Genomic DNA, 20,429 nt, shown 5'->3' on the forward strand with positions numbered 1-20,429 from the left:
ATATATCCTAATTACTACCATGTGTATCAGGCTGTCATCAAAGCTTGTGTTTCAAGTAACTGAATGAAAACAAATTGTCTGTGCTTAAAATTGCATTACTTCCTAGGTTCCAGTGACAGTAATAGCCTTAATAAATCATTAGACATCCAGTGACACCTGAATTCTAGTGTTGTAATCTTGAGGTGCATCCTTTTTGTAATTTCTAATCTACGTGTTGGTTTATGTTTGCAGGAATTTTTGGTATTTATTTTTTTGTTTAACTACAAATCCTTTAGCTTTCCTTTCATGTAATCAACATATGCAAGTTTTCTTTAAAAAAAAAAAAAAAAAAGTACATATTCTGCTATTCTCATTTGTTACTTTCAGATGTCTATTATTGCATAACATATATTCAGGGTATGCTTTCAGCATATTTGGATCCTTGTACATTGGCTAGTTGTCATTTAAGGGAACAACAATGACAAATCAGTGTGGCAGGTATTTTTTTATCACTCTTCTGTGGCTTTTTTTAAAAAATGAAATGGTTGGCTTTCTCTTTGTTATTAGGTTAGACTGTTTGAATCTGTACAATTATATGTATATAAACACATGCAAGTATTTTAGCTGTTAATTTAGATTATCCTGATAATTTATAATTTGTTGGATTTTTCTTTTTTTATAGCGATTTAGATTCATGTAATCTTTTTAGATGCTAAAAGAAGATTTTCCTCAAAATCTTCAAGCTGTAATGTCCTCCTAAAGGATACAATTAAACTTATCTTACTACATTGGATCTTTAATATTATTTAGGGAATAACATAGATTTACAGAGGTTAATTCAGGATAGCGTAAAGTTAGGCTAAAAGTGTTACAGTTCAAATCACAGAGAAGAAAGGCTTTAAGTTTTGATATGTTGTACTTAGTATACATTTTGTTCATTTGCATCTGTCATGAACAATTGTGGACTAATATTTCTCATTCACTTGTTACTTTTGCAGATAAAATTCTATTTCAGTAAACTTTACTGTAAGGAGATAAAGCTGTAAAAGTTTACTGTATGGACAGGAATATTGATATTGTTGGTGTTGGAAACCATATTTACATTACCATGCTAATTATGTGTTTATGTACTAATATGTAAACTTCGTAAAGTATGCCACAAACATAAACCTTTCATGGCTGAAATAATTAGCACAGATCAACCAAATGGATGTTTTGAGTATTAATTAAATACTTTACATGGCAAAGAGCTGATGCAGAAAGCTTTCTTTGTCCTGTATGTGAAGAATTGATTTTAATGTAAGTCTGCTGACTCACACGAGTGAAGATGTTTTGCAGGAAACCATAAGGAGGTCTCATTGTGGCCTTCCAGCTCTTGAGGGGAGCTTATAAGCAGGAGGAAGAGCAAATTTTTACATGGACTAATAGTGATAGGAGAAGGGGAATGGCTAATTTAAAATAAAATAGGGGAAATTTAGGTTAGACATTTGGAAGAAATTCTTTGCTAGACGGTGGTGAGGCCCTGGCACAAGTTGCCCCCACCAGTTGCGAATGCCCTATCCTTCAAAATGTTCATGGCCAGGTGGGGTGGAGCCCTGGGCAGCCTGATCTGGTGATTGGCAATCCTGCCCATGGCGGTGGAGTTGGGACTAAATGATCTTTAAGGTCCCTTCCAACCTAAGCCATTCTATGATTCTTTGAATGTGTGTATGTTGCAAAATGTCTTAGGCTTGAGAATAGACTAAGATTCTTCATTGCATTCTGTTAGGTTTACTGTATTTCTATCTACCTTGTAAGTGCTAAGTGAGAATTTCAAGTTTTGATACTTCTTTGCTTTCTGTGGAGATGATTGTTTACAGTTTACTGAAAACTCAATAAATGCTACCTTTAATAATATAAGATTGTCTCTACTATCAGGTTGCTTGAATTGCTGAAGATTAACTTCAGCATGTTTGATGTTCTCAATCATAGATAGATTGATTTTTTTATTGCTGAGTACATAAATTAAAACATTGTCATGATAAACTTTGGAGTTATGTGCTGTTGCATCTGGACATGTGAGATTACAACTGAATAAGAGGCAAAATGTTCTACTGATAGTGCTACTGACTTCAGATTTAAACTCTTACTTAACTTTTTTTTTTACGACAGCCATTGCCTAAATTAATGAATGTTGAAATAAGTTATTAATACAGCATATTAACACACTGTGTGTAAATTCTAATGTGTTTTGGCATTAGGTCATTACTGTAATTAAAACATGGGTCTAACACTTATCATTGTGTGTTGGATGTGCTCGCAGGATGATACCAACATCTCCGCTAGCCAGTCTGCTGATTTGTTGTACTGGACAACAACAAAAACCATGAAGGTGTTGTCTAACACAACTATGACTACAAAAGCTATGCTGCATGCTGTCAGTGATGGTCAGTGGTGGAAGAGATCACTAACTTACCTTCGACCGTTACATGTAAGGGATTGCTGATGTGTCTTGAGACGTTTACATATTTACTGATATGTTACTGTAGGAGGGCTCCTTGTAGATACCTGACAACTCAAACTAATAAATTAACTACTGACATCAAGGGGCTGTTGACAAGCAAATCCCAATGAAATAATGTGCTTGAAGGTGTTTCCTCTTCCTAGTTTTTCTCTTGCTTTTTTTTTTTTTTTTTTTAGCATAGTGTGAGAAGGCATGGTTTAAACTTGGTTGAAATTCAGAACTTTGGAGAATATAGCACAGTGAAGTTAACAATTTAAGTACTGAAGTTATCTTTGGAGCTGTTTATTTTTCAGTTTTTTTTTTCTATATTGCTTATTTGAGTGGATTTTCTATAATATTCTTGATACCAGTTTCTGCAATGTCACTGTTAAGTATGATTTAAAAAATAAAATAAAATCAAAAATCTTTGTGTAGGATGTTGCTTGTCTTACTCTCCATTGATTTCAGGAATATTTTTACTTTATACTATACTATACACTTTTGAATAGCAGTACAGAGGTTTCAATGAGGTTTTGTATACAACTAAGCTGTACCTTTTTTTTTCCTTTCCCCAGGAACAAGAACTTGGAGATGTATTAAAAAGTGGGCTGGGAGAAAATATCACCGTGGAAAAGCAAGGCTGTCATCCATTTTATGAGTCTCTAATTGCTGACCCGTATGTTGCAGAAGTAAGTTTCAGTTACAGAGTTCTGAATCTTTTATTTTTTTTTTTTTTTCTAGATTTATAATTGAGGAACGTATGGATTTTTGATGATACGTTTGATTTGCAAGAATCTGAAGTTTTGTGTGACAGTAGGAAAAATAGAATACAGAGGGAATTCTTATTCATACCTTAAGGGTGGATATCAACAGAATGAGGCTAGACTTCAGTGCATGACATCAGGACAAGAGGCTAGGGCTCAAACTCAAACACAGGAAGCTTCATCTGCATATGAGAAAAAAAAAGTCGCTGTGGGAGGTGACTGAGCGCTGAGACCAAGTTGCCTGGGGGGGCGTGGAGTCAGGTTCTGGACTGGAGATGGTTAAAACTTGCCGTGATGTGATCCTGTGCAGCGTGTTAGATTACCTTGTCTGAAGCAGAGGCATTGGGAGTAGATGATCCCACGTGGTTCCTTTCATCCTTAACTATTCTCTAATTCTGTGGATAAATTCCAGAATGAAATAGAAATGAGAGCAAAAGAAAGAACTGAGGTTGATGATTGTAACTGCAGTGTGTAGTATGCATGCATCACTTATCATGTGTTACTTCCAGTCTGAAATCAGCTACGGTACGTACCAGAACAATTCTTCGGAAAGTTTTGCAGAAGTATTGTTGAGGACAGAAAAACTCACAGAAACGAAGAGTGAAGCAAAAGACCTGCTTCCAACTACAGAAGGTATGAGTGTGTGTGTGTGTATATTCACTCTTGTACTTAACTATAATATAGTAAGTACAGCAGAAGCTTTGGATGAGTTTAAGTGTGGAGAATGGTACATAATGCTTTCGGTACTGTCTTGATAGTTTGTACAAATTATTCTAGTTTAACTTCATGGGTTGGTAAGTAGTCTTAATAGGAGTAGATACAGTTTTTAGAGAAGTGCTGTTTCTAAATGGAGTCACTCAGTAGAAACCAGAAATTTTAAATATGAAAGTTGGCTTTAAATAAATAGAAACTGTTATTCGGAGACTGACAAGGTTATGAACATTATGAAGAAAAAAAATGCTGAATATTTCGTTAATACTGCAAACTACAAATATTTAAAATGAAATTTACAACACATTGTTAATATCTCTATTTGTTCAGAGCTCGTGCCCTTGTTTAAACAGCAATTCTTATTGCAGGATCATTGCAGTATTTCATTTGGTATGTAACTGCTCAGTTTCCGATTTCTGGAAACAGTAGAACTTTTTGTCTTTTCTTAAACTTTTAAATTTTATAGATCATACTCAGTGACTTGTTAATGGAAATAGTTCCACTTTTTAAAAGCAAAACAAAACTCCTTCAGTTGTTTGATATTCCTTTTGGCAATTTCTTGCAAGTTTAAGAAATGATCTGTTTAAATATTTACTGTTAGTGCCTTTTGAAGGAAGAAATCTATTATATTTTACTCAATGGGAAGATCTGCCAAGAAAAGTGAGTGTATTAGTTCACTTACAGGATGAGAAAAGTTTAAAGTGAGACTTTCTTCATAATCCATGCAGTTTTATTTCAAATGTTCAATGAAAACCATATTATTTTACACGCATACAGTTCTCTAATTTCAGATATGTGCTATTTCTACAAATAAGTACTACAGTTTAATTGTAATGATAATATATGTGACATAATGTCAACAATCACAAACATAAATGAGGATACATTCATGTGAAACATTGGAAAAGTTGACGCTTCCTAGGTGTTGGTAAATTACATTTGTCACATTTTCTTCCTCTTCCTTCCAAAAAAAGCTCGTGTTATAAAGTCAAAATGTGCACAAGAAGTGGAGAAAAGAAAAATATCAAAAAATGAAAATATTTCTATATGTTTGTTGGCACTTTATCATTCGTTATCCTCCCTATTTTGCTATTCCTGTTACGTTTAATCCCGTTGGCAAACTTCAAATTTGGCAGCAGTCTGAATAATTTTACATCTTTGTAAGTTTTGCAAAGACATGTGCCAGGACAAAGTGGCATCCTGCTAATATCCATAGTCTCCAATTTCAACCTGGTGGTTTTACATGTTAGAGAATTCCCGTAGTGCTACATGGCGCTATAGTAGAGACATAAAACTGAATGATTTTTGTCTTCATGTGTATGTATTTGTGTGTTTGCATCGGTAGAAGGATGTACATAGGTACGTGAGCACATACTTGCACACAGGCCTCCCCAGAAGTGTGTATATATATATTTATTCAGTACAGAGTGTATTCTTTCTCAGAAGAAATGAGAACGGAAGTAGTTCCTACTCTTAAGTATTCTTAACTGGTAACTTTATGTTGAGCTTCATGCAAGAGTGTGAATGAAATCATATACTGGCTATGGTGCTATTGGTTTGGTGCTGTGTTGTTGTGATTGTTGTCTGGAGGGTGAAGATAAGTATTTGCTAGCTGGGCAGTTGTCTAGTTGCAGATGTTAAGTTGGAAGAGAATACAGTGTTGTGTACCCTTGAAGTTTTTTGGTCATGAATTCTCCAGAGAAAGGGAAAAGAGGTCAGAGCTGAAGTTTGTCTTTTTCTGCTTAAGTAGAGATACTACAATACAAAATATCATTTTTGCAAACTAATTTATAAAGATTTTGTTGTTAGGTTTTGCCCAAGTTCTACTATGTTTGCTTGAACAGTATCCAGGTTATTTTGAATGTAGTAGAAACAAGCTGTCAGCAGCAAGAAACTAATGGTAAAAGCTATTTGAAGCATAGAATCTAATGAACAGTTTTGTGTTTGTAGTAGCTGAAATGTTACCATCCAGACAGCCTCTGTGAATACCTGTCACATAGAAATTTGCTTGTTATATCTGGCTGGGGGGGCCAGTACGTAAATCTTCAGCCTAATGGCAAGTTAGTGATAATCAGAAAATTATAGTTGATCATTCAAACGTTCGTATTCGTTGGAATAGAGAATTCTTTTGGAGGGAACTGTGTGCGCAAAGTAAAAGCGCTTCTTGCCAGCAAGCTTTAAGAGTAGTTTTCACAATACATATAGAATACAGATACTTGAGACTTTCTTAAAATAAGCAAAGAGAGATTTTGCTGACTGGAGGAAAAAAAAAAAAAAAGCTTTTTTTTTTCCCCTAGTATGCTTATGATTCCTTTAGCAGTTTCTGATCTGAGCTTCTTTAGATTTTTGAACTTCCTTCTGGAATTAATCGCTTATGTGCAGTTTTGGGAGTAGGGAGTATTAACTTCATCAACATCATTATTTTGCAACTGTTGAATCTTCTGTAGCAACCACAGTGATGCTTCACTTTGGTACAAAAGAAAATAATGCATAAAGGAGCAAGCCTGTTATTAATCATCAAATCATAGGCATTTTCTCTGTATCTGTGCCACCTTTGTTCCCTTTTTTTGCGAAAAGGAAAATGTAATGGTTTCTATTTTTAAACAAAAAGGAAGCTGGGGATTTATAATGTGGGGAAAGCAGATAACTTCTTGTCAGTTTTATTTGAAGTATGTCTTTTATGATCAGAATCATTGCAATTAGGAAAAATATTATTTGTATTCATTTCTACTACGTCTTTGTGCTTCAACTTCTGTTTCAAATATGTGGCAGCAGCCTAGGAGGTTATTGTTCAGTGGGTTTCGTGTGCATGTGAGAGGTTCTGTGAAGTGTGTGTGTGTGTGTGTGTGTGTGTTAAGAATTTTTTTCCCCCTTCTCTCCTTTTCCTTGTATTGAAATGTAAATATGCTGGAAGAAGACTAGCTAATCTGTTTTCTGTACTCTAAATTTTCTTTAGATGTAGGAGTTTCTGGTTTATTTTGTTTTTGCTGTTTTCCTAATGGCAGAAAAACAAAGGAAAAGCAGTTGTAAGAATTATGGTGTCTACTTAAAATCTTAATTTTCCTATATTTCCAGTTTTCTTAGTAATTTCATTTTCTTATCTACCTTCTAAGTTTAGCTTTAGAATTTGTTAAAAATGAACACTAGTATTTAATTAAGGAAACTTCTCTTTTAGTTATCTGTATGCTGCTTAGTAACAGACCTAATTGTAGTCAGTGATGCCTTTCTAATTACACAATTGTCCAAAGCTTATATGTAACTGTAGCTTATAACTTCTTAGTTGGAAAATGCATTTTAGGTATAGTTGTCTATGATATAGTTAAGTGATTTTTTTTTGCAGTTCTTTACAATGTGTTTAATTCAAATAAACTTGTTTCTCACAATAATGTTTTGGGGAATTTCCTCGCATGTTCTTTTTGTTTTAGTGTTTCTTATTTAAAAAATTATGCCATTTGTTGCTCTTAATTTTTTATTTTAAGTTAAAAGTTTTTGATATGTCATCTTGTATTCAGTTGTAAGTGAATTTGAGCTCATGCTTGAAAAGAAAACATTTTGTGCAATTCCTCTAGTTGGTATCTTGTAACATTTGGAACATGGTGTTAGTGCCTTGACTTTACAAGAAACATTTACTTTTAGTAAATATAAGTACTGATGATCTTTCAGTGGCTTTGTTTAACATCTGTTACCGCGCTGTCTCATTCTTGTTTGGTTAATGCATGGAACACTTTGTTGGGAAATCAAGGTAAAGCTGTGTTGCAGTTTAATTACATATTCTCTGTTTCTGATTAGTGTTTAATTAAGTATGTATTAAGTTCTTCAAGCTAGCGTCTAATAAAATAAAGGTAAGCGAAAAACATTTTATCTGCTAACTGTCAAGGCTGGATGGGTCACTAATCCAAGCATTATTTTCCTTCCATATATACTGCAGTTCTGTTACAACTGGCAAGTGACGCTTTACCAAATGATATGGCCCTGGCTCTTGCCTATCTGCTTGCACTGCCGCAGGTATGTTGGTACTGATTTTATACATATGTTTTTCAAAGGACTTCAGAATTGCGTAAGAAAATGTAATTTCCTTAGAGTTTTCTTGGAATTCAAATAAAAAAATAAATGTTTTGGACAGGTGCATTTAAAGGTAATTCTGCATGCACAAATGCTATTGGACTAGGTTACAAAGATGGCACTGATGAAGTGACATTTTTGTCGACAGGCCACTGATTGACAGTTGCAGTGTAACTAAGAAATATAGTAATAAATTTTATGGTATAGGATAAGCAAAGCCATCATTTGGAAATTTGGTTAGGTGTTTGTGCAAGGAGAGAAAAACATATTAGTATAGAATTATCTTTGTGCAGCATGGGAAAGCTGTTGATTTATTTCTGTGCCAGAAAAACATAGTCAGAGTTATTTCTAAATCACAGCAAGGAGCTTTTAGAAAGTTTGTGCACTTAACATTGTACACTTGCTAATTCTTTCATTTAAATTAATGCTTTCTTTCTCCTAGGTGGTGGATGCCAACAAATGCTTTGAAAAGCAATTGCATTCTGCATTATCCCTCCAGCTGGCAAGTTATTACTATAGCCTGCAGATCTATGCTCGTTTGGCACCATGCTTCAAGGACAAGTGCCACCCTCTCTACAGGGTTAGTATTTTTTCTTTTTAAAACCATATTCATTTCTGTGCAGCATTAAAGTTATTTAAATAATTGGTTACGTGAGTTAAGCCTGTTAAGGAAATGATCTAACTTGCACTGTGAGCAGCTTGGTAAGTTATGCATAATGTTTCTTCCACAGTACTGTGAACAGACAAGTACTCAAAAAAAATTCTGGAAGAGTATATTATCTGTTCTGAATCACAGTTTCACTTCCTAGGATGAGTAAGGTGCCTACTTAAGCGAGAACAACACTGTCCAAAAAATTTCCATGGCCTTTCTTGACATATGTTGTTCTATATTTTAATTCACAGATGGTGTCCTGAGAATTCATCCTCATTTATTGATAAAGTTGTTAATTTCCTTGTTGGTTTTGAAGCAGCATGGCTCTGTTTGTAATTCATTGCCTTTTATTAAAGGAGCTGTGCAACAAACAAACTAAATATGAAAGATGATATACAAAAGTTTGTCAGACTCAGGTTTCTTAGTAGGAATTACAGTTGATGCAAAAGTCAGGTTTTAAATCACAACAGGAGATATTCCTGTAGTCCATTGAAACTAATATCTTGTCCAACAATTCTAGCTGAATCTTTAAGAAACTGTGTAGAAAGATGGAGAACTCTTTGCTTCCTGTATTTGTTTTAAAGAAACATTATACAAATCTTTCAAAATAGTACATGGGGGTACCTCTGGCACAGTGGCAAAAATTTCTCAGAATGAAAATTGTTTTATTCCAAGAATAATGGGATGGTGGTGGTAGGGAGAGTTCCTCTTCCATTATTTTTAGGACTTTCTAGTTAGTTAAGAAACATGTTTTGAAGGAATCCGTAGGACTAGAGGGAATGGGCTCAAGTTGTTCCAGGGCAGGTTCGTGTTGGGTGTTAAAAAAAAAAAAAGTTTCTTCTCCAAAAGAGTGGTGAGGCACTGGAATGGGCTGCCTAGGGAGATGGTGGAATCTCCATCCCTGGAGGTACTCAAGAAACATTTAAATATTGTACTAAGAGATATGGTATACTGGGAAATGCTGGTGGTAGGTGGATGGTTGTAGTTGATGATCTTCTATGATTCTTATGAATCAGTAGTTCTGTTGGATCCAGGCTTAACTTTTTACTGTGACCTGAAATACTGTTAAAATCTGCACATCAGAACAGAATCACTGGTTTCCAGGAGTTCTCATTATCTTCTTTATACTATTGATATGTAGAAGAAAATCAAGTGGAGAATGTATATTTTGATGATGTTATTTCTTTGTAATAAGGAGAAACAAAGAGTAAAGCATCTCTCTATTTTTGTACCCAAGATGACTTGATTTTCAAGTTGTTATTATAATGTAAACATAGTTTATGGCATTTGAGCTGTATTAGCTTCTTACTGTGAGGGAGACACTAATGGAGTTCTACAACTTAATAGAACCATGGGTAAAGATCTGCAAGAATTATGCCAGATGGAAGAAATGAGAAAAATAATTCAATAGTAGTAGAATAGGCATGGAAAACATTGATGTGAGGTGATTCTCATTACCCTTTTAGGAGCTAAATTTTATATATATATGTAATTATTTTAAATGTGGTCTAAGTATGTTCTGGGTCTGCCTGGAATGGAGTTGATTTTCTTCATCACAGCCCTTCTTCCTGTTGCAGCGCTTTGCATTTGTGGCTAAATGTGTTGATAACACAGCAGTGTTCTAACTGTTGCTGAACAGTTCTTACATAGCCTCAAGGCCTCCTCTCTTTATCCCATCTCTTTCAGATATGGCAGTGAAAACCCTGGTAGTGATGCTGGCTAGCTCCTTAGGAACCTTTGGATGCATTTTGTTTTGACATCTAAGCTGATTATATCCAGCTTAATTAAGCAGTCCTTAAGTCTTTTCTACAGTGAATAATGCCTTTCTCTCCCCAGCTTGGCTTCTAGGTCCAGGAATCTGGGATACTTTGACACTGAAAATAAAGGCAAAATACTGTGAAGAGTGGACCCAAAATTTCCAGTGTTCATTTTGCTGCTGCTGTAACTATAGAAACCCTACTTATTATTCCTGGTATCCATTCAGAATTCTGACTTGAGCTAACTTTCTAATTCCAATCCTTTGTCTCTAGGCAATGTTTCTATGTTCTTCTATCCTTTCAAAATTACATTTCTGTAATATTCATCCTTCCCTTCCTTTTTTGTAACCCTTTCTGTTTTGAGCTTAGTTAGTAGTTAGTAACAAGTCACTATGTCTCAGTAAGGCTGCTTCTGCTGCTGCTTTCTGTATGTGCATTTTGAGAGTTGTCTGTGAATTATTCTGTAATTTTAAGATGATCCAGCTCACCTTCCTCTCTACAGTGATTTTAGAAAGCTGACAGGTAGGATTGTATGGGAGGAAGGCTACCTTTAAAGGCAATGTCTAATGTCTTAGAGGCCAGCATCTTTATCTTTATCCTGTTAGCCTTCCTTTATTCCTTTGAAATTTCTGTGTTTTGGTCCCAGCATCAAGGTCTGATGTTTAATATCACATTCTGCAGTGGTTTTTCTTCATCTGTACCTGGCACTTCAGCAATCAGAATTGCTTTATTCTGCCTTGTTGCCTGTCCAGCAGATTTTAGGGAGAGTTTTATGTAGGAACCAAGATTCTTGATTTTACAGTTCTCTGAAGGATTTTGCTAATCCTTTCCTCTTTCAAGTGGTCTGTAGCACTTAATCTACTACAGTGTTTCTTTCTTTTTCTTACTGTAATGTTTCTTTCTTTTTCTAGATTTCCTCTAATCATGACCCACATTTTTCCCTATCAATCTTTCTACAGGAAGGCTGAATTTAAGCAGCTTTATCAAATATAGCTTTACTCTCTGCTTTTTGTGAAGATGCTCTTTCCGTCCATTATAACACTCCAATCATCTGAGCTGTCCCACTGTGTCTGTAACCTCATGATGTCATACACTGCATGTGATGAAAAGTTGTAGAGCTGAGAATGAGATTCACTGGATAATTTAATTTCTGTTAACAGTTTATCTCCTCATTTGTTCTTTCCTGATGATAAGTGACCGGAATACACGTGTATGGAGATCTGTTTTCTCTAAAAATGGGTGAAAAGATGTAATTAAGGTTAACCGATTTATTATGTTCTTGTCTCCATGATAATAATTTAATACTGAACTGTTTCAGTGGTTTGGGAGAAGAGTATTTAACTAATTTAGGTGTGAGGCTAGGTTTTTTCTTGGAGCATCATGCAACAGTTCTGATAAGTACTGCTAAATCTCAGAGAGGAAGGAGAATTGTGCAATTAATAGAAGATGGGGAAAAATGAGCGTGGCAGAAAATCCTTAAATATTTATTTTATTCCTTAACCTGTTACTTTCATTCTTGTGGTGTGTTGGTTTTCTTTTTTGTTGTTGTTGTTCATTGCAACTAGAAATATGTCAAAACAGTAACTTCAGTGATTCTTTTTAGTGACTCTTATGAGGTATATCATAGTTGGTGAAGAAACTGAGATTTCTGTTCCACAGTGTGAAGTAGTCTGACTTAACTGATTTCTTTTTATTATTATTATTTTTTTTTTTTTTAATTTCTATGTGAAAAAGTGTAATTATAAAATGAATTTGTGCTCCATATGCTTCACCTGCTTCTCTTTTCTGTTGCTTGCCGGTTAAGGATGCCTCTATCCATTTCTCTATAAGAGGCAGAATGAGCTCTGTTTCACCTCACATAAATTCACTATCTGCGAAGTAGTTTTTTCTTTGGTTTCATTTTTTATTTTTCTTCCTGTTTATATAACAATCTTTGTGTATTTCATTTCTCTGCTATTCCTCTTTTTTTTATTTTTAATTTATCCCCTGTCATTGTCTGACTATTATTTCTGTGTTTAGGCTTTTCATCTACCCTCAGTACAGTGACATCTGTAGTCCTTAACTGTGCTGAGTGGCTGTGACAAATATGTAACTTGTGGCTTATTCTCCTGTCATTTTCCATAGGATAATTTCCCATAGGGAAAAAAAGAAATGACATGTGGAGCAGTTTTTAAGTTGTAGCATGCCAACCAATATGTTTGCATATATATCATATGCACATTTTTGCATTAATGAAGGCAAGGTCAAAGGGAGAGTGCTTTGAACTTAGAACTGAACACATAGAAATTTATATTGATCTTATGGGTGTTCATTCTGTGGCTTGTCCTGACCCCTAGATAGTTCAATCACTTATTTATATAAGATTGATTTTAATTATAGATGAACTTACATTAAGTCAAAGAAGCACAACTCCCATCCTTATTTTTTATGCTACATTTTTTTGGTAGGATTCTCAGTGGAGGATATTGAAAGTAAAGACTTATTTCAAACTCACTAAATATTGTTTAAGAAGGCTAAATTGTGGAGAGAGAGCAGCAGATCTAATGAGCTATCAGAACAAGTGTTCATGCACCTTAGCCTGTTTGCTAATGTAATTCCATGTTTGTGTTTCTCAAGAACTCAAGGGTGCTTGCCATCTGATCACAGTGATGTCCGAGCTCATAGATTTCCTTAGCTATGGACTTACCTATGAGCACCCCTTTCACACCTTGTCACCAAGTGATCCTGCCAATTCTGTAGCTGATTTTGAACTACTTTTTAGAACTTGTTGCTATCAGCTTAGCCAATATTAAGATAGTTTCAGTTTCTTTTCTTAGCCCTTTTTGTTTCCTCCTTGTTCTGTTGCGCTTTGTTAGTTTGCTTACTGATATATTAACAAGAATATGTTTAAAAAATAAAAAGTGAAAAAAAATAATCTCACAGTTCACTGAACTCTGTGGCTTAAAACTTAACTCTAAGGCTTAAAACTTAAGTTCTCCTGAACTAGCAGTTCCTTTTGTACATCTTCTGGTCATAGCAACAGTTAGTGACACTTCAGAGTGTGACAGTTACATGCATTTGATTGACACGTCTGTTATAGAGAAGCCCTTGTTTTGTATGGCCTCATATTTCTTTATCTAAACTCACAACACTACAAAGAATCATCATGCTTAGATAGGAACAAATAATATGTAGGCCCCTCAAAAATTAGTTTTAATAATAGCTTTTTTCCCCTGGTCTTATTTCATCAGGATGAATTGCACTTAATAAGAGAGTATTGCATTATTTTTATTTTGTGAGAGTTATACAGGCTGTGAGCCTAAATCCTGCTTCTGAAAGAAGAGAAAATGTATTTCTAAATAGCTGGCACGAGAAAAACTCTGTTAGAAAAGATGATCTTCAAACCTTGCATTTTGGCAGATGTTTGAGGTCCAACTTGCCTGTGTTCCTCTGGAGACTTATGTATGGATTTTCACGCAGAAAAGTTAGTTGGGTTAACTGCTGTTTTGTTTCTTGCAAATGATTTTGTTTCTCTTCTGGGAAAGAGTATAAAAGTGACCAATAGCATTTTGAGGAAGTCTTTGAATAGTTGGTTGGCTTTACATTCTATATTACTTTCTTCTTCAGGTGATGGTATAGTTTTTCCAGTTTGCTTTAAAAACAGCTTTTTCAAAATGTATTTGATTTTTAAAGAGTCTCTTCAGAATGACAAAACATTTGAACACAGCTAAAAAGGTGTTTGAGTGAACTAAAGGATTCAGCATTTTCTACTTCAGATATGATAGTACTTCATTATTTGCAAGTTAATGTAAAGCTGTGAACAATTTTAATTTTTGCAAGCAGCCTGATTGAAATTTTCTATGATTTTTTGTTTTAGAACACAAAATAATTAAGCAAAATTGTATTCATAGGTGTTATCTCTGTAAGTAACTTTATTGGAGTTACAAACAGACTTGAATTCTTGAGTAAGAAATTAGCTTTTCTGTCTCTGTTTTTTTTGTTTCATCGTCCTTCAGCGTTGAGGATAAATGTTGGTTTGGCTGGGATATCTTTAGCCTAAGAAGCATTACAGGAAAATAACCACAGTAAAAGAAGATGGTTGCTGAGAAGTTAATTGTGGAAAAATGAGTGCTTTGCTCTGCCATGTAGCTCATGCAATATGTATTTTTCAAGCTTTAAATTAGTAAGTGGAAATATTTGCATGTACACAATCAAGAAACTACAAATTAAAAGAATACTGTGCTGTATGTAAGAAAATAAAACAGTATCATGTTGTACTCAAGTTTTACCCTAAAAATGTATTGTTATCCCATGGTCTGTATATTGCTAAAGTTGCTGCCATATACAATAAGAGTTAAGGCATGTTCAAAAAGAACATCCATAATGTATTTTATTCTGAAACTAAACACAGTGATTTTTTTTTTTTTTCTTTTAGAGAAAAGGGAGATGGACAAAAGATTGGAATAATTGACAAAATTGAGATGTTATTTAGTGAGAATAATGCTGCCTGCAAATGGGAAATTGATTATGCAATGTGAATTTAGTATGCACTTCACTCAAAACTATATAGTAATTTTCCATTTTTATAGATGTTCTATCATTTGACATTTTCACCTTGCATTTATCATGTGTTAGTTCCACTAGAGCAGTGTTCAGATGAAATGACAAGATGAGATTTTTTTACTTGAGTCTGACTTGTCAATATCCTACCCAATAAGAGAGAGTTTGCAAGAGAATATGAGAGAAAAGAAACTATCAAAACATTTTCTCTTGGGACAGATTATTCCTCTCTCTTGCTGGAAGAGCTGATTGAAAACAAAGCAAAAAATGCACTTAAAACAGCACTAGAGCAATTTGTTCAACTCCTCAGACACAAGTGATTTAACATAACTGTGGAGGCAACTGCCTTGACAACTTTAAACATTATTTTTATATTTTATTACCAACCACAGCCTCTTGATTCTATTTTTTTTTTTTCTTCCATCTGCAGCTGTACTAGCTTTTGTATAAGAAACTGTTGATTTAACTTAGGGATTGTTTGAACTTGAAAACTAATCTGTTGTCATTGCTTTGCCTGCTGCTGGCTCTTATAAGATCTTGTGATACTTCTGTAGTCTCATTTCATCTGCTAGGATATTATCATAAAGTGCATTTAGTGGAAATTGAAGGCAGTAATTACAGTGATGTGGAGGTATTTATATTATATTGTCTACCAGTTCTGCAGTTATCTTGGTTGTCTGAGTTCTCTTTGACATATATAGCTGTTTTGACCTTTGAGAGAGTGTATACATGAAATAAAGTTTGTAACTGCATTTTCTTTCTGTTGTTTTTCCCTTATAATTCTAACCTGTGGTTGTGCTACCTTTGAAGATAGAGTTAGAAATAACTTGGAGAATGTTGTTTCTTTTAATGGGTTTTGTGTACTGCTTATTCTAACTATAATACCATTTTCAGTGTAGCTTCTAAAAAAAGAAATAAAAACTGCAGATTATGTGCTAGCAACATATTTTTCATAATTTAAAGGTAATAACTTCATTCTTTCTGTTGAATCTCTTCTCAGGGAGTTCCTTGCAGAAGAGTTTCTTGGGGTTCCGCTTCCCTCACATCTTTGCTCATACCAGCTTCTTGGAGAACCTTTAGTTATTGTAAGATCCAGATAGTTTCCCTACATAGTATGACGAAGCAGCAACAGAGCATGCTGCCTGCCTCTCTGTTTCAAGTGTTTTAGTTTTCAAGCCTGACAGTTCAGCATTGCTTAATGAAAACACAAAACATTCCTTCTATTTATGTAAACCAGCAAAAGCAAAACAAGCAAATAGCTTCTTTTTTAGAGTCTAGTTTTAAAAACAGCGGTTTTCCAGATGCAGTTTTCTAGATTTTATTTCTATTCATAACGTGACAAACCATGTTTGCATGAAATTTAAGGTTAACAGGTTTCAAAATCAGTATACTTAAATATAACTGAGATGTTAGAGTACATTACAAAACTGTTTGATGGATCATTTAAGACTGTAACCCTTGTTTTAATATTGTCTACATTTATACATAGACTTACTTGTATCTTTGACAACTTGAGGATTAATTGCTCTTGTCTATTTCATTTTATTTAATTTGTACAACTTTATTCTCACACATCTTGTGGGTTATAAAAGGTATTCAAATATTCAGCTATGATCTGAAAAACAGGCCACCCCAAATTAAAAGAAAAGTTGAGGGAACTGGGCTTGTCTAGCTTGGAGAAGAGAAGGCTCTGGGGAGACCTCATTGCAGCCTTCCAGTACTTGAAGGGAGCATGTAAACAGGAAGGGGAACGGCTGTTTATGAGGGTGGATAGTGATAGGACAAGGGGGAATGGTTTTAAACTGACAAAGGAGAGGTTTAGTTTGGGTATTAGGAGGAAATTTTTTACATAGAAGGTGGTGATGCACTGGAACAGATTGCCCAAGGAGGTTGTGGATGCTCTATTTCTGGAGGCATTCAAGGCCAGGCTGGATGTGGCTCTGGTCAGCCTGGTCTGCTGGTTCGTGACCCTGCCTGTGGCAGAGGGTTGAAACTAGATGATCATTGTGGTCCCTTTCAACCCAGGCTGTTCTATGATTCTAGGAAATTAATAATATGACACTGTAGTTAAGATTACGTATTCTTGATTCACAGGGTGGCGGGCTTCATTGAGGACAAATTGATTTAATTTATGAAAAGACATCCTATGAAGAGATGTGTTTTACTTCCTGAGTAAGCAGGCAAATATAAATTATTTCTTTCCAGTACGCTTTTTTTTTTTTTTTCTCTTGAGCTTCACAGCTTAGGAAAAGATGTGACTATATCCTTTTTTTTTCCTTTATATTTGTTTGCATAAGATTTATAGCATGTTCAGTGTCTTGCTGCAACCATTGGTGGAAATTGCTTGGAAGATTAGGGAGAATTCTCCTTTCCTCCTAAAAATGACAGCGCTTTCCAGTGATGAGGTTTTCTTAGAAAAACTGCAGATTGGCGACAACCAGAGGTGGGGTGGTGGTCAGAGAGCATCTTCATGTATAGCAGTAATTTTGCACCTTCCCATCTGGTGTCTCTTGTTTTGCTCATGTACATCATCTAGTTTTGCTCATGTACATCATCTCCTAGTTTTGCTTATGTATTCCTCTGTAGCATGATATTTTTCTTCAGATATTGTAAAGTGTTTTGAAACAAGTCTAGTACTACAAGGATTCAGCACAACTGACACATTCTGTCTTTCCTTTTGTAGTCCCATGGCTCACTGTGGCTGCAGCTTTTGATGATTACCTTTTGATCATTGCATTAATCCAGAAAGGTCCAGGACAGTTATGTATTTGTGGTGATTATGTGCAGATTAACCTAGGTGATCTCGACATCTTTTTTCATCAGTGTTCCTGTCATTTCTGTATTACAATCTGAGGATCATTTACATTAAAAACAAAACCAAAAGAATAATACTTCTTTTTAAAGCAGTTTGAAAGATTGCTGCTTTTAAAATAAACAGACTAAGTATAATGATCTAATTATACTAATGATGCAGTTATGCTAAAACTGTCTTTCTATTATCATTTTTTCCCCACAATTTCCACACATTCACATTCTTTTTCTAATGTGTGTGGCTGAATGAAGTATTGTAAAGGGAAAGAAAAGGCGAAAAAAAAAACCAAACCAAAACCACAGGGTAGATGAAGATTTTAGGGATCACGGTGAAGAAATTACAAGATCAAAACATCTCATCCTTTTTTAAAGAAGAACACAGTGCTTATTTTGCAGCACCACGATGGCATGCAGGTGTGACTCCCAGCATGTGATAAAATAATGCTGCTTTAAAACATCTGGTCAGGTGCACCCTGTTGCCTAGTTGAGGCTCACTGGTAACAGCTAGTACAGTATTGACAGGGGCTTCTCCTGTTCTGTGCTGAGTAAATTGCATCTTATAGCTTGGTATTAAAATAGGTCTATGCTGAACTGATGGGTGGTTTTTTTTTAACCTTTTTTTTCTATTTTTAGTTCCTAAACAAAATCTATGCTGGGTAGGTTTGCATCATTACAGTACCTATTGTAGTACAAGTCCAGCTGATGAGTAGAACGCACTGGGTAGGTCCTTCATGGTGGAAATTTCACCTGGCAACTCTACTAAAGCCTCAAAAGTTAAGGATGTAGTATATTCAAGTCAGGGGCTTCACTGAAAATTGTATGTTTCTGTATTTATACCTATAAAATAAAATACCTATCCTGATTGAGCTATATTCAGATATCTGGCAGTACTGGAGGAGATCTGATAGACAAATCAGGGGCTTGAACATCTGGACACAATACCAAGTATCCAGAGAATCTGGAAAGTCAACAGAGGGCAGTGTAGCAGAGGATTTTTTAATAGTTGTCATTAGAGAAAAGTCAGGTATGACTTCTTACCTGTCTTGCCTGTCAAAGTTCGTTTCCATTTATGCAAGTTGCTGTAGTGTGTGTATTTTTTGATGTTTGTTTTTTAAGACGTACCTGTTAAAAATTTGTAAGGAGAATTTGCGAACCCCATGAATACTGCAGTTACAGTGCTTTTGCCAGTTTTGCTGATTTTGTTTCTGGCCTGCTACTGTTACTAGCTGGTTACTATGGCCTTTTCATTTAAAAACTCTAAGGCTTCTTTGAATACTGGAAGCAGAGCTATAATGAAGTTTCTGTATTAGTATTTGTTAGAACAAACATCTGTGGAGGTTTAACACCAGTAAATAGCTAAGTGCTGCCATGTTGTTCTTTCCTTACACATTCTCAGAATGCTTGGGAGAAATTATGGAGTGAGCTCATGGGCTTGAGATAAGGACACGGTGATCACTCATCAGTTAGTGAAACAAGAAAAACATATTTGGCAGAGGGAAGAACATTGTAATTTATTGCCTACTGCTGACAGACCAGAGCAGTGAGAACTAAAGGCAATCTAAAAACGCCTTCCCCTCACCCATTCTCTTCTACCTCCTCCCTGAAGTCATGCAGGACAGTCAGTCCGTAAAGCTTTGTCTCTGCCCCTGCTGCACATGGGTCCTTCCCACAGATGCTGTTTTTCCCAATCTGATCCCACATAGGCTTGCCACAGGGTGCAGCTCTCCAAGCACTGCTCCAACTCAACTCCATATCATGGGGCCAACCCTTCAGGCAATACTTGGTGTGTCCCAGCAGTTTGCAGCTCCTCCAGCCTTCCTGTACCACCACAGGCTCCTCTCCATAGGCTGGGTTCTCTCCTTGAGCTGTGGCTCCTTCATGCCGCAGCCACTGAAGCACTGTGTGCTTCACCACAGTTGCACATGGAGATCTGCTTCACCAGGTGCCTATTGGCTGCAGGACAGATTGCTCCATCGTGGCCTCTGCTGGACTGCAGGGAACTGCTGTTCTGCACCTGGTGCTCTGCCTGCCCTTCTTCCATGCTGCCCTTGGTATCAGTAGAGCTGTTTCTCTTTTCATTTCCATGCTCCTCTCTCCCAGCTGCTGTTTCACGGCAGTTTTTTTTTGTTTCTTAAACGTGTTCTCTCAGAGCAGCGTCTCTTGCGGCTCAGCTCTTCTCAGGAGAGCTGGTCCATGTTGGAGCAGCTGGAGCTGGCTCTGATCTGCAATGGGGCAGTGCTGGGCTGTGCTCACAGAGGCCATAACTGCAGCCTCCTGCTACCTAAACCTTGGCATGTAAGCCCAAAAGAGCATCATATCTAATTGAACCAGGTATCTGATGGATATAGAAGTATTTATGCTCATTGCTTTAAAAATATATTTAAAGAAAATGTAAGAATGTTTAAGAATGAATACTTAACATTGCAAGTTCCTACGGAGTTTGATACTGCTGAGCACTTTACCTCTTTGTTTTCTCTGTGAGGTTGTGTTGAATGCCTAATAATTGCCATACAAGCAACATTGTTTAAGAAAGCATTTTAGAAGTATGAAAGATGGCATATCTGAGAGGGAAAAAAAACTGTGTGACTCCAATAAGTCTCAAGAAACTGCGTAAAGTTAGTTTTCATGGAATTAAAAAAAGCAATAGAGAACTTCACAGCAGATCTTGGTTA

The 20,429-nt window shown here is 35.7% G+C and overlaps 1 protein-coding gene across 2 annotated transcripts in view; it reads left to right on the forward strand.

Annotated features, from left to right (window-relative positions):
• NBAS (NBAS subunit of NRZ tethering complex) overlaps nucleotides 1-20,429 on the forward strand; it is a 160,150-nt gene that overhangs the window by 64,826 nt on the left and 74,895 nt on the right. For both annotated transcript variants that reach the window (XM_042823108.1, XM_042823195.1), the window contains exons 36-40: nucleotides 2,282-2,449; nucleotides 3,037-3,150; nucleotides 3,735-3,858; nucleotides 7,865-7,941; nucleotides 8,441-8,578. In XM_042823108.1, the coding sequence (XP_042679042.1) occupies nucleotides 2,282-2,449; nucleotides 3,037-3,150; nucleotides 3,735-3,858; nucleotides 7,865-7,941; nucleotides 8,441-8,578 (621 nt within the window). The remainder of the gene's footprint in view (nucleotides 1-2,281; nucleotides 2,450-3,036; nucleotides 3,151-3,734; nucleotides 3,859-7,864; nucleotides 7,942-8,440; nucleotides 8,579-20,429) is intronic.

This window comes from Centrocercus urophasianus, unplaced genomic scaffold, assembly GCF_019232065.1.
Source record: "Centrocercus urophasianus isolate 14NV4802_14NV808 unplaced genomic scaffold, USGS_Curo_1.0 seq_10, whole genome shotgun sequence".
Taxonomy (NCBI): Eukaryota; Metazoa; Chordata; class Aves; order Galliformes; family Phasianidae; genus Centrocercus; species Centrocercus urophasianus.